A 14,832-nucleotide genomic window follows, 5' to 3' on the forward strand; every position below is an offset into this window, starting at 1 on the left:
CATGGTTCCATTTATCACAGCAAGTCTTCCAGGTCCTGAAGCAGCAAAACAGCCCCAGACCATCACATTACCACCACCATATTTTACTGTTGGTATGATGTTCTTTTTCTGAAATGCGGTGTTACTTTTACGCCAGATGTAATGGGACACACACCTTCCAAAAAGTTCAACTTTTGTCTCGTCAGACCAGAGTATTTTCCTAAAAGTCTTGGGGAACATCAAGATGTTTTCTGGCAAAATTGAGACGAGCCTTAATGTTCTTTTTGCTCAACAGTGGTTTTCGTCTTGGAACTCTGCCATGCAGGCCATTTTTGCCCAGTCTCTTTCTTATGGTGGAGTCATGAACACTGACCTTAACTGAGGCAAGTGAGGCCTGCAGTTCTTTGGATGTTGTTGTGGGGTCTTTTGTGACCTCTTGGATGAATCGTCGCTGCGCTCTTGGGGTAATTTTAGTCAGCCGGCCACTCCTGGGAAGGTTCACCACTGTTTCATGTTTTCGCCATTTGTGGATAATGGCTCTCACTGTGGTTCGCTGGAGTCCCAAAGCTTTAGAAATGGCTTTATAACCTTTTCCAGACTGATAGATCTCAATTACTTTCTTTCTCATTTGTTCCTGAATTTCTTTAGATCTCCGCATGATGTCTAGCGCCTCACAGCAAGGAGGTCCTGGGTTCGAATCCCCATCAGCCGGGGCCTCTCTGTGCGGAGTTTGCATGTTCTCCCTGTGTCTGCGTGGGTTTCCTCCGGGTACTCCGGTTTCCTCCCACAGTCCAAAGACATGCATGTTAGGCTGATTGGAGAGTCTAAATTGCCCGTAGGTATGAGTGTGTGAGTGAATGGTGTGTGTGCCCTGTGATGGACTGGCGACCCGTCCAGGGTGTATTCCTGCCTTTCGCCCAATGTATGCTGGGATAGGCTCCAGCCCCCCTGCGACCCTGTTCAGGATAAGCGGGTTCAGATAATGGATGGATGGATGGATGATGTCTAGCTTTTGAGGATCATTTGGTCTACTTCACTTTGTCAGGCAGGTCCTATTTAAGTGATTTCTTGATTGAGAACAGGTGTGGCAGTAATCAGGCCTGGGTGTGGCTAGAGAAATTGAACTCAGGTTTGATAAACCACAGTTATGTTTTAACAGGGGGGGGCAATCACTTTTTCACACAGGGCCATGTAGGTTTGGATTTTTTTTCTCCCTTAATAAAAACCTTCATTTAAAAACTGCATTTTGTGTTTGACTAATATTTAAATGTGTTTAATGATCTGAAACATTTAAGTGTGACAAACATGCAAAAAAATAAGAAATCAGGAAGGGGGCAAACACTTTTTCACACCACTGTATAAATGCAGATCATTTACCATCTGGTAAAAACATGGTCATAGCAAGCCACGTATGCAACTGTGGAGTAACCCATGAAACACTACATTTAGGAAAGACACGCAAGTGTAACGTAGCTTAAGTTTGTTAATATTTGCTCAATAGCACCTGTTGGCAGGACTGCTTGGCTGCTGCAGCTGATGAGAGAGAAGAGGTACTGCAGAGTTTGCGAGATGCTTCCACCAGTGTGTAAAACCAAAGACATGAGTAACTGTAGGTAAGAAATACACCACCAATACTGAGCACAGGTTAATTACATATGGATTTTATTTACCGTAATATGAAGTAAGCATAAGAGCAAGGCACAAAGTCCAATGCAAGTTAAATAGATATGTGATGGCTTATGGGGAGGGGACCTTGGTATAGACACATCAATTCAATTTGCTATGTACACAAGCTAGCATGTACAAGGTCCTTTATACTAATGCTCATATTATCAAAAAGTACAAAGTTCCTCTGGATAAGCTGTATCAAAATTGCTGAAATTCAAAGGGGTATAATAATCTCTGTTCATTAAGATAAATATTTTAAATTACTCTCCAGTAAACGGTTAAAGACGGTTTTATGGAAAGAAAAAAAAAACACTTAATGCTATAAACATGTGGAAAGGAAATGCACCGAGTTAAACAGCACTTAAATAATAGAAGATTCACATGGAAAAAGTCAATATGACCATAAATACCAATCTCCAAAGTAATTTATAAAATTGAGTAATATGGGAGATATTATTCATGAAGCACTACTTTAAAAATGCAGCCATACAAAAACTCACTCACTTCCCAAGACATATCCTGCTCAACTCACCTCTGAACGCTATAGAGGTAGAAACAGCTGTTGAGGTCTTAGTCACAGAAGCGGACTAATTATCACGTTCCCCTGCATGCAAACACCATTCAGACGCCAATTAGCCAATTTGACATTTACTAAACTGCCTAGAACAATGATGTCACATTCGAGATCATACCTTGTGCTCAATGACTGTACGTGGACTATTCTGAACTGTAAATGACTGAGCTGTACCCAATTGTACCAGATGTTTGATTTATACACATCTCCCATTCCTTGTCCAACTACACACACCGGCAAACAATTTCCAAAGCAAAATAAATCATGAAGCTTCAAATTAAACCAAAATATGCTAACTTGACAAGTAATGCCAAATGTTTGGGGTAAATAATGCAGATTTTCTTGTCCCCCAACAGTTGATATGTCAGTAATTATGGCATTAAAGATTGTAGGGTTAATGACAGTGGAGAAAATAAATACATTTATTCCAGAAAACATTCTCCACTACAATGCATATACAATTACCTTGCATGGAAAGTGCTACTTTGGTTGTGAGAATGGCACACTTAAAATGTGTCCCAAACCTTTATTTTTTTTGGTACGGAATGGATGTAAAATTGCTGACTACTGCATGCAACCAAAATTGTTTCCAATTTGGTAATGCTTGAGATCAGAAAAGACTCAATACTGATAGAATACAACCATTTTTTCAGTGTGGAACTGGCCTTGTTCTTTAAAGGGCACCTATGACACAATTACGTGTTGGACAAATCGATTGTTAATGAGTAAGCCTGAAAACACATACTGCACACTACACACTATGTGTACCTGGTATTATGCACTGCCAAGCATAGTGGGGAATCTGTACCGGCAAGCATCCAAGAGTGTACACACATGCAGTGATCGGCGTACAGAGTAAGCAAAATTGGTTTGATCTCAAACATCCCTTGCCATGAATTTTGATCTTACGGTTTGACAACTTCCTGATGAGTTTTTAAAGAGGCCATCAAAATGGTCATGCATGTCAATAAAATAGAACTTGCAGGCTGCTAAATATTTTGACACAAATTACCACATTTCTGCAGTCTTCAGCAGAATGTGAGGATTTCTGCGAAGTCCTCCCAAGTACATGAAAACATCAGTAGGTTTTGATGCACACCTGCTTATTCAATTCAGGGATTGTTGGTCAAACCTCAGCCACAGATTTTCACACTTCTGTGGATTCTATGTAGCATGCCAGGATGTTTTGAAACATGTTCAATTACTCACTTTCCTTTGGGTTCAATGCATTATCCATTTTCCCATTCATTTCATCAAATCAGATCTATATACCGAAGGAGGTAAATTACAGACAATGATTCCCAAAACATGCCTAGGTGCCCTTGCAGTCTGAGCCAATGCACTCTGAAATAGACTGGAAGCATTTTGCATGTACCACTGCTTCAAAGCTCCCTCTGTGAAGCACTGCAGTGTTGTATTGTCCATGTACGATTTTCACAGCGAATAAACATACTTAATACTATATGGGAAGAAAACAGGCTTCAAAAGTGAAAGGAAACTTCAGAATTTCAACTCGCACCAAACGGAAACAAAAGACAAAAAGCAGACACGATTGCTATCTGTTCAAACGGATGAACTCCGGACTCCCGCACCTAATTTGTCAGAAATTTCGTTTATGAGGCATACTAGATTGTGTACGTTCAACAATGTAAAATACACATGAACTGTAAGGCAACTGATTTAAAGTACCACTTTTTTCAAGCTGCTGGGATGCTAAACGCTTAGCGTGTTGAGTGTCCTTGGTCACCTGTTTGGTGGGTTGTTAGGGTGGGAATAGCAGCTTTGTAGTCGTGTCTGTTTTCGCTCCCGGCGCTCGGCGTCGACCCTCAGGAGAGACGCTCCTCAGGCCGCGTGCGGGAGCCAGGGTCTGGCTCGCTAACGGTCGCCTGGCTGCTGGCGCCGCTAACGCCCGTCCCCCACTCCTCGCCAGAGGAGACGGTCTGTCCTGCGGGGCGCGTCGGGTCCCCTTTCTCATCGGTGCGGGGCGACCTCGCCCCCTCTCCCTCACCATCCTGCTCTTGCTCAAAGACCTCCTCCTCCTCCTCCTCCTCCTCCTCCTCCTGCTGCTCTTCCTCCTCCTGCTGTTCCTCCAGCTGCTTGACCTTGTGCACGATGAAGAGGTGTCGGCTGAGGGCCAGCCGGGAGGCGAAGCATAGGCCGCAGCGGCTGCACTGAGGGGTGGCGTCATCGCCCTTGTGCTGAGGTATGTGCTGCAGGAAGCTGTCGCTGTCCTCGGTGGTGAAGCCGCACTTGGCGCAGCGGAACTGAGGCTTGGACCGCTTCGCCAAGACGGCCTCCAGGGCGGCGCCCCCAGCTCCCTCCCGCACCGAGTCTTCCCCTTTCCGCTTCGTACCAGGCCCCTGTGGGCAAATACAGCCGTTTCCAATACGTCTCTACTAGTCAGATTTATCCTTTTTTTTTTTTTTACCAAACACAAACATACTCGAACAACACATTAATAAACACATACTGTGTTTATCATTGGCCCTAGGCCAATTTCTGTGCAATATACTGAATGCACCAATGTCCATAATGAAATCTGCACACTATCAAATTATATATAAATTAAATGTGTGTACAGAAGAGGTGTATGCCCTGAAAGGTTTTATTCCCCAATAACAAATCTAAAAATATTACAATGTTAACCGCACACTTAAATTTGGGTCAACTGGTATCAGATTCACAGGAACTCTGTGGAAGTGATTGTGTCTGTGCCCCTTCACACCAATGAAAGGTCTGAACAACAACTCTTTGTTCTCTGTACGAACGCTTTCTGTTATTTCAGGTGAGCTCACATAAACATCCATACCACGAAGATGTAAGTATACATTGAATAAAATGTATATAGCTGAATATGTACACATAAATAAAAAGCACAGTATGTGTCATGTTTGGTGCTGGATCTGTAGAAGACAGAACTAAAGTGCAGTTACCTCTCCTGGGCCCTGGCTGGGCCCCTGCAGAGACGGGTTTGCCATCTGGCTGAAGTCTGGGTTTTTAATGCCATGCATCAGGCTGATGTGGTTCTTCAGCATGAAATGTTTGGTGAAGGTCGTCTTCTGATCGGTACAATACCTGCAGGAGGAACAGTGCAACATCAGAGAGCTTTTCCACAACCTATATCATGTACCATGGGGTCCCACTAGCAGCAAGTATATGCACCAACCAAGCATCTCACTGTAACACTATACTGTGAATTCAATGTAATTTCTGCTGCCTTCTTCTACTTTAATAAATGGCCGGCAGCCAAAATTCTACTAGACCTCCCCCCACTACAGTAAATGTTGTTATGAGCAGGTGCTCTGGGAGATGCTGGAGATACGGTCTAAATGCAGTCAAACTCACCAGCAGGTGTAGACCTTCTTCTTGCCCATGTGGTCGTTGCGGAGGTGACGCCTTAAACTGGTGGAGGAGTTGAAAGATCTCTCACACTGCTGGCACGGGTATCTCTTCACCGACTACAGAGAGACCGAGAGAAAAACGCATTGGACAAAGACGGCTTCTTTTGCCACTAGCCAACAATTGCTGGGCTTTGCCAACCATGTAACAAAATAGTTTTTTGGAGGTCGGCAAGAACTGCCAAAAAGTGGAAGGAAAAGCTACAGGGTGCCAGATCCTGGACTGCAAAACAAAAACTGCAGATTTATACAAATACAAAGTGCGGGATTGCCTGCAAGTAACGATAACATGTAAAGCTTATAAATAAGCTGTTAATGGTTGTGATATGTCAGTGAAAATTACCTCACTGAAGAAAGGGGAAATGTCTGCAGTCTGAAAACCGGGACCGCATCAGGAATCGCCATTCAAACTTATCAATGCATTTGGCAAAGTGATACATTTAAATGGACATTAGTCTGACTCAACCATTTCACTGATGAAACATGGAACATTTAAATGCTATAAAAAGCACGTTGAGCGGTGGCTATTCATTCTGGATTCTTCCTCTAAATTATGACTAATTATGCCTCACAATTTACTTTTTTAAAATGAGGGATAGGTCTTAAGTGCATGATTACTGTCGCAATATCCAAGAGAAAAGAAAAGTAGCTGGCTACAGATTAGGGAAAGGGGGAAGGCAAACATCTATTACAATAATCTAAACACAGTTGTAGGCAGAGGCAAAAAAAAGTTACTGCTTTTTCTTTCAGTTGAGTGACTCTAAATACCTAGACAGAGTTAAAGTGCACAGACACACACGCACACCGAGTCAACACCAGAACACTCCGTGCTTACCTTTCCATGATTGGTCTTCATATGCGAGACGTACGTCTCCCTGTCAGGCAGCCAGTGCAGGCACTCCCCGCAGGTCCAGCCAGCGTTCTTCAGGTTGAGCTTGCTGTTGGGCTTGAGCGCAGGCGGACTGTCTCTCGGGCCGGCGGCCGGCGCGGGCTTGGAGCAGTTTGCGTTGGGCTGGTGGGCGGGAGCGACGGGGGCTTCCTGGCGCAGTGGCGGAGCGCCCTCTGTCCTCTTGGCGCTTTCGCCATCCGTGGCCGCCCTGAACGCGCCTCTGTGCATGGCCTTCCGGGAGAGAAACGGGCTCGGTCAAAGACAGCAGAATGCCCACACGTTCCCATGCCAAGCGCATCGTTTAAGCGACAGAGGATTAGCGTAGGATGTGTTAGCCAACCTTGAAGTGCTGCATCAGGGGCTGCTTCTGGGTGAAGACCACGTTGCACTCGGGGCACTTGAACACGCAGTGCTTTTTAGCGTTCTGATGGAAGTGCTGGAACAGCAGCTGCTTCTTTTTAAAAACCGTTTCACAGGCACACTTATAGATTAACCTGCAACACGAAACTGCAAGTTAAACTCAAATCAAAAAGAATTTAAAATAGTTTGAAGAGTATTTGTCGGTCATCTTTGAGTACTTAAAATAAAAATCATTTTAAAGAGAATACATTTAAAAAGCAAATACATCAAATGCTTGCAAAATGGAATCTCAAATATCCAAACTTCAACTCATTATACATGAATGAATGGTTGGCATTTATATAGCGCCTTTATCCAAAGCGCTGTACAACTGATGCGCCTCATTCACCCACTCATACACACACTCGCACACCAACGGCGATTGGCTGCCATGCAAGGCCCCGACCAGCTCGTCAGGAGCATTTGGGGGTTAGGTGTCTTGCTCAGGGACACTTCGATACAGCCCGGGCGGGGGATCGAAACAGCAACCCTCCGACTGCTCTTACTGCCTGAGCCATGTCGCCCCATACATATATACATATGGTAAAAACCGGTTCTGGCACCACAATATAAAAAAATCTGAACATGAACAAACGCCAAGCCTTTTGTAACAAGTTAAGAGATAGGCTTGCTTACATCCAACAAGGCTTCTAGTGTAGGCCTGTATGGATGGCAAAACTCACCTGTGACGAATTTCATATCAAATTTCAATTCTGGCCGAAGTTCAAGTTGAAGGGCAGCAAATCTGATATAAAATGCTAGTGACACACAGGAACACATCTGCACGCAATAGTGAAGAGAACACAACAGACAAGAGGAACTTACTGTGGAGACAGATTGCTGGCATTGTGCTTATTCTTAATGTGCATCAGACAGCCATCGGCAGACTTGAAGGCAACCGGACAGAGAGAGCACTTGTAGAAGACCTCGCAATGCTTCTCCTCTATGTGCCTCTTGTGGACATTGGTGGACATGTAGAACATTTCACAGTGAAGACACCTTTTCCGGAAAAACAGAACCAACCAGTAAGAGTTAATACTTTAATTGCACCAGGGCAGAAGTCATCAACGGCTCAGTGGAAAAAGGCCAAAATTACTTGTGCCCGATCTTGCGTGCGTAGTGGAGGCAGTTCTCCTTGACGTGCTTCTGGATGTCCACAGAGCGGCTGACGGCTCCGCACTCGGGGCAGCAGTATGGGGACTTGTGGGCGTGGAGGCGCTGGTGGGTCCGGTAACTGCACTTGTTGGGAAGCAGCATTGGGCACAGCTTGCACATCTGGGGAAAGACAAGACGGGGACTCTTTAAACGTCACTCTGGCACAAGCAGGCTGGAACAAAAATCTAACCCAGGACTTCAAAAGATTGTTATGAGAAAAAAAAAAACTAACAAGACTTCTTCAAACAAAATTAGTCTCGCATTAGAAAAGTGGTTCCTGAAGGCATGGAGCTCATGATCAAAACATCAAGCAGAACGTTGGTAGGCGACTGTTAGTCAATGTGGCAAAAATAAAAGTAATTCATAAGTTGGCAGTACTTAAAGTATACTGGCAGGGGTGGTTGTGTTGGATAATTATTATAGATCTGGACTTTCATTGGAAAGTCCAGATTTTCACTGGGAGGTTCATTTCCCAGATGGGCCACCAATGTCCCCTTCAGCAAGTTACTTAACCAGCAAAGCACCAGCTATACGAATGGACAGTATTTGAAAAATAAAGGCTGTATTGCATCTTTCGGATAAGTAAATACCTAAATATAACGTACAATAGTTACCATACTCAATACTTACATTAACAACAGCATTTACCTATAATATAAATAATATTATTTATCCGTAAAAACTATTGTTTTTAATATCTAAAAGCACCCGCAATTTGAAACCCTTTACCTCATTTTTTAATCATCTAGATTAAACCAAATGCTCATGCAAATTGTGCTGCAGGGTAAACGTATTGCAAATCAACCGTTACACTCTTTATAAAATGTTCTCGACCACATGAACACATACACAGTTTTCCTCAAGCTGTAATGCAGTCACTGTCTGGAAATCTAGTTGTGCGTGAACTATGCCTGAACTGAGTGTTCAGATGAAGATAAAGCAAATACACTACATTCAGAAAGACATTGGTTTAAACGGTTCAAACATTCTCGAGGCTTAGAATAGAATAAAAAAGCACCTTGTTGCAGGGAAATTGCAATGCTCACGCAAAGAGGAAAACAGTCATGCATTCCAATGAAAGCGACTTCTAATGGAGGAAACACATTTCTCTGCTGTCAAACCACTTCCTTTATTTCGAAACTCGCAATGCCTCCTTTCAAACGTTTTTTTATTTATTTATTTCATGAAAACTACCCTTTCAGGTAGTGCTGCTCTTATTTGCACCTACCAGTCCTTCGGTCTCCTCAGAAACCCTCTGGTAGTGACCGGCTAGCGATCGGTAATCTGCCAGCTGCTTGTTGCACTCCAGACACTTGAGTCCGTGGCGGATGATTTTATCCGAATACAAAGGCATAGCAGGTTTGACCTTGTGTGAACCGGCCAGGGCTGGAGAGCCAGAGCCAGGGGCCGGGGCCGGGGCCGGGGCCGGGGCCGGGGCCGGGGCAGAGGCAGAGGCAGAGGCAGAGGCAGAGGCCGGGGCAGAGAGGGAGGGGGCGGTCGCGGTCGCGGGGGCGGTCGCGGTCGCGGGCGCGGTGGAGCCGCCGGCAGGGGGGACGAACATCTGGTCTGCAGGGATGGGCTTCATGAAGAGCTGGGTGCACTGCATGACCATGCCTTGGCTCTTGTGCTCCCGGGCATGTGCCAACAGGCTGCATTTGTTGAGGAACACCAGCGTCTTGGAGCAGTGCATGCAGGCGACCTCGATGTGCACGCTTCTCCTCCCGTAATGCTGGGCCAGGCTCTTCTCCAGTCCGAACGAGTCGCCGCACTCCAGACAGCGGTAGCCGCGCGCGGGCAGAGCGACTTCACACTCCGCCGGTGGGTTCAGATTGGGCACATATGTTGGCACAGGGTTGGTGGCGTTTAATAGTCTGTTCAAGGTGTCCACGGCTTGGCTGGGGAGGGCGGTGCATGGGAGAGGTGTGGCGTTTTTGACTTGATGTACCAGAGGGACTGTGCTACACACTGTGGATTTGGAAAGCTGGGGCTGGTTCTGTCGCTGGGTGCTGGATCTCGCCGTGACTGAGGCGGCCACGCTGTGGGGGACCAGGTTTAGGTTCGCCAGGTGCACGACTTTGGGGAGGAAGTTGGTGTTGGGAGCATTCGCCAACTGGACGGATACAGCCTTCTGATGCCTGTTAACTGCCCTCATTAAGGCGCTGCTGGCATTCTGGAAGGTAGTGGAAGACTGCCCTCTTGCCTTCTTCTTGAAGCCCCCCTCCGCTCTTACACTGTTGACTTTTGGCGGGAGGGAAGCGGGAGTCATCAGCGTCACTGCAGGCATTGTTTGGGAGGAGGTTTTACTCTTTCCATTGTCGAAAACGAAGTCGGCGTTGAGATTACGCGAAGGGGGCATCGGCTGCGGACTGGGCGACATCTCTTCGGCAGAAGCGGTGTACTGCGACGCGGTCGAATCGGCGGGAGACAGGAGGTCCTCCAGCTCAGAGTCGGGCAGCACACTAGTCACGGTGCGCTTGATCTGTCCAGACAAGGTCTTTATGGTCTTTATTCGGACTCGCGGTATGGCCGGGGGAGAACCCGTAGTCACCGAAGGGGAAGCCTTGCCGCTGCTGTCGCTGCAGGCGCTCATAGGGCTGTCCGGCTGTTTGGCAAACCGCTTCACCGACTCCAGCGGACTCCTGGGGCTCCTGGGGGACTTCGGCCCCACAGGGCTGGCTTTGGGGGCTTCCTTCACAAACACCGACGGCTCTCTAGGCTTCGCATTCATTTCCTTTGAGTACTCTGCGTCCTTTTTGGCATTTAGTGCTGCAAGCGCTGCTAGGCAAGAGGACAGTTTGGAGGATGGTGTCCTGATGGCCTGGTTCGACATGCCCATGCCAGTCTCCGACAAGGGAAAGCTGCTTGCATCTTCAACACTCCTGCCGTGAAGGTCCTCCAGGGAGAGAGCCGGACTACTCAGAAACCCTTGCCTTTTGGCATGATCTCTGCTGAGGCCCTCAGAGCGCTCTTCAGTCCTGGTCTGCTCCGGTCTGCTCGACACTCCCGGTCTCTCATAGCTCTTCGCCTGCTCGTTTACAACGTCTGTTTTGTGGCAGTTATCGAACATGCTGAATGTGAGCAGCTTCTTCGGATTGTCCAGCTCTGAGGGCTCCATGGGCTCGAACAAGCTCGAGGCTGCGGGGAAGTAAGGCCTCTCGTCTTGTTTCAGACGAAGTTCGATCCCGTTCCCCTGAGCATCCTCGGTTTCTGGACTGGAGATGGGGCTGAACTGGGAGAAAGACGGCATTCTGTCAGGTCTGTGGGCGGCCACGCTTTCCGAAGGGCCCCTCGAGCTGTCCCCATTGAGGAACAACGTCTCAAGCTTGCCATAGCTACCGGGACCCAGGTGGTGGTAGTCCAAGGTGGCACCACAGCGGAACCCGTTTGGCACCAGGTGCGTCTGGCGACCAGCTTCCTTCTCCACGCTGGCTTCGGAGGACTCCTGGCGACTCGTGTTCTTCACAATCACGCTGACAGCAGGGATGTCCGCGGCAGGCAAGGAGTGGTGTCCGGGGATGCCATCATCCATACACATCCCAGGTTTCAGGTGACCCTCTGCCTCGTCATGGCTTGTGTGGATGGCCTCTTTGGCATCCAAACTGGTGGCATCTGGGATGTCGAAGGCGGCCAAAAGATCATCAAAATCCGGGGTCTTCATATCACCCATTTTTGAGAATTTTGAAAGACCTGGGGGAGGGGGGGGGTACAACAAAGCAAATTTGATGAAGGATTTATGTCTGAAAGGTTTTCTTATACTGGTTATTAAAACAAAATCCACAATTCTGAACCTACATTCTTTTCATCTTACAATAAGCCTTCCGCACAGTTCTTCCAAAATATGTCTTCCAACAACTGAGGACAGCTCTACTACACTGCCAAGATATCCAAAATGTCCAAAACCATCTGTAAGCACATTTAGATGCATGAACAAATCTGCAGCCAAAGGATGGGATTACAATTGCAACTGTGCTTTCCAAATGCATAAATACAGAAGAAATTGGAATAAAATGCATTTTCAAAAAAGAAAAAGGCTACTTTGGTTAAACAAGGTGAAGTCAGGCCATAGCTGAGTTAGCATAGTTAATGGCACCGTGTAATGCAGTTATAGCAGCTTGTCATCATGATAAACTATAGCTCTAGTTTATAATGTTTTTGCATTAGTGTTATGCACTGTACATTCAATCAATCCACAACTTATGTTTTAGATATTCCAGAATATAAATACACAATGCATAAACAATGATCCAATAAAAAGTGAGAAAATCACTTTCATTTTCCAATTGAATCATTGGAGAACATTTATGTATGAACATTAGAATCTAGTGTTAAGCTCCTTAATATTTATTCCTTTTTGCGAACATCTTTGAAAAAAATCATACCGAAATCTCAGCCCTGTCTTTCCTGTTCCTTACTTTTGTTTCCCTTAGTGGAGTCCAAAAGTACTTGGGAATGTGTAGGCGCTGCGCTATTTTCACATTCGTTATCGTTCATTTGTAAATCCCAAAGTTCGTCCTCAAACAGCAGTGCCCCACACTCACAGTTTGGATAAGTCAGTGAGATGCTCCCCAAATGGAACCCCACTGCCACAGTTTCATCGGTAGAATCTAACGTAGATAGCTAATGAAAGAGGACCCCATAGAGTCGGACTCACGTTATATACACCGGTTGGACAATGTTAACGGTGTGGTCCTGGTGTATATACGTGCACTATTGTAAGCACAACAAAATATTATTAGATTATAATATTATTATAATTATAATTATTGTTAAGATGTTCACTAACAAATGCTTCATCCAACAGCACTTACATTGCCATATTGCTAGTACATATTGCTAGCATACCTACACATGAAAATAGTGCGTACACACTGATACGCACTGATAAGGTGAACAAGCTAAATGCACGTTTATCAGAACTGGTGGAACTGAGGTAAGTTAAAAAAAACATAGGCTAAATAAATGATCTAGACGGGCATTGTACTTAGTATTTCTCTCATTCACGTAGCAAACATATATGGTTAGCTAGTTTATGTTAGCTACGTAAACCATAAAAGCAACGTTATATTTACCATTTGGATCCTTTATTCACCGCGGCAACTCTGCGGGGACGAGTGTTTTCATGGTTAGCTAGCTAGGCAAGTTAGCTAGCTACAGCTATTTTTTTTCAATCCTGGGAAAACTTAAAAAGTCACATCATATTTGTAATTTAGCCAAATAGTAAAATTAGCTTGTTAGCTATAGCTAGAACCACTCATTTTGGTTAAGCAAAAACAATGACGAAAAGGGTGCTAGCTAGATAACGCATCTAGCTAGCTAGGCTAACGTCCAAAGCGCTCTCGCACTAAAGGGCTAGGCTAGCTAAGTTGAAGGAAAGTAGCTACATTTCATAACACATTTCAGTACCTTGTAAGATAACAAGTAACCTATTACGCTAGCTAATGGTATAACATTTAACAGTAACAACGTACGGCCAATGCGGCTTTCACAGCTAGTTTTGTGTAACTAGCTAGATAGCCTAGATAAGTTAACTCGGTCTCGGCGCTCGTCCAGATGCACTCTAGAAGCCAGCTAGCATGGTACCATTAAACCAAGTATAACGTTACCTTGCTAATTTGATAATGTTAGCCTAAACCATTAGCAGCTAGTCCTTAAGTTCGATAAGTTACACAACTATGTTAGTTCCCAGAAATGTGACTTTAGCATGTCATTTAACGTTTACTTGTAAGAGGTTCGCACGCGCTTTGTCCTCGTTTGACACTACTAATCGTATACATATAGCTAGCTAGCGTTAGCTGGCTATTCACAATATATTTCCTTAGAGCCTCGGCCTTTTCAGTCAATTTCCTGCATTAACGAATTCGCTAGGTGGCTAGGTATCCGTTTAGCTAACTAGCTATTTGTATTCTGTGCTAGCCCAACATAGCTATCTATTGGGTTTAGTTGCATTTCAGTAACTATTATAACTCCTTAAACAACAACGTTTCGACAGGTAGCTATACAGCAAACTTCACCTTTCCCAGTAGCTTTTTAATGGAACCGAGGTAACGTAAACGTTAGCTACCTAACTTCCACATCGCCCTCTCACCAGTCCTTCCTGTCTGGGTTGGCTACTGTACTGTAACGTTACTGCTGCTCTTTGTCAGGACCCTACCACTCTGGACACATTGTAGCAAAAGCCCTTATTTTAACTTTATATTGAACTACCGTTGGACAAATGCACTACACATGCTGAAACGGCAAACGTCGAGCAGAATTTCAAGTGAAAACATTTAATCTGCTCGCCAAGTTTCAGTCGAAATGGGAATTTTTTTTTCCGGTGGCAGTATTGTAAGGGATGCCCTATAAAATGCCTGACTATAAAAGAAGGGCCGAAAAAAAATCGTGTTTTTTTTTACCACTTGTATTGCCGATGTCGAGTCGACAAAAGTCGATTTATAAAAGAGAAAAACGTAACGTAATACCTCAGACAAAATTACATTCTGGACACACCTACTGAACACCCACTAGGTTAATATTAATGAGGAAAGGTGGGAGTATGTCCATTTTTGACAAAATGGTCACAAGAGAGCATTTTCCACGTAGGCTTGGTGCGTTTTAGACTTGCATCCTGTTAGAGATTACTGTGAGCGGCTGAAAAATACATGTGATGGATAGTATACAAATATAAATGGTTTACATTTATTTTGATTTTTTTTATCGGTATTGTGACATAGAATATAACACATGATTTTATGTTTTTCATGAAGCAGCCACAGTCTGTGATATTGAGA

General features: G+C 45.0%; 1 protein-coding gene across 7 annotated transcripts; it reads right to left on the minus strand.

The window, feature by feature from the left end:
* Positions 1 to 1,624: 1,624 nt before the first annotated feature.
* On the minus strand, positions 1,625 to 14,535 carry znf592 (zinc finger protein 592). Of its 7 annotated transcripts, none has more exons than XM_061221785.1 (10): positions 14,074 to 14,163; positions 13,132 to 13,161; positions 9,291 to 11,749; positions 8,004 to 8,182; positions 7,733 to 7,906; positions 6,849 to 7,002; positions 6,455 to 6,739; positions 5,567 to 5,679; positions 5,155 to 5,296; positions 1,625 to 4,581 (listed from the first exon to the last, which is right to left on the minus strand). In XM_061221785.1, the coding sequence occupies exons 3-10, from the start codon at positions 11,727 to 11,729 to the stop codon at positions 4,048 to 4,050; spliced, it is 4,020 nt and encodes a 1,339-aa protein (XP_061077769.1). In that variant the 5' UTR covers positions 11,730 to 11,749; positions 13,132 to 13,161; positions 14,074 to 14,163; the 3' UTR covers positions 1,625 to 4,047. The 7 variants fall into 7 exon arrangements, with proteins under 7 accessions (XP_061077769.1, XP_061077767.1, XP_061077768.1 ...); XM_061221783.1 differs by adding an exon at positions 11,855 to 11,965 and having other exon boundaries at positions 13,132 to 14,150; XM_061221784.1 differs by having other exon boundaries at positions 13,132 to 13,241; positions 14,074 to 14,149.
* Positions 14,536 to 14,832: the final 297 nt, after the last annotated feature.

Source organism: Conger conger, chromosome 15, assembly GCF_963514075.1.
Source record: "Conger conger chromosome 15, fConCon1.1, whole genome shotgun sequence".
Lineage (NCBI taxonomy): Eukaryota > Metazoa > Chordata > Actinopteri > Anguilliformes > Congridae > Conger > Conger conger.

Bases quoted from the DNA above. Each gene is read 5' to 3' on its own strand.
- znf592 (XM_061221781.1), bottom strand. The intron at 7,003-7,732 runs GTAAGTTCCTCT...TTCGTGTTGCAG, and splicing joins GCCAGCAATCTGTCTCCACA to GTTAATCTATAAGTGTGCCT. The intron at 4,582-5,154 runs GTAACTGCACTT...ATTTGCCCACAG, and splicing joins CCAGCCAGGGCCCAGGAGAG to GGGCCTGGTACGAAGCGGAA.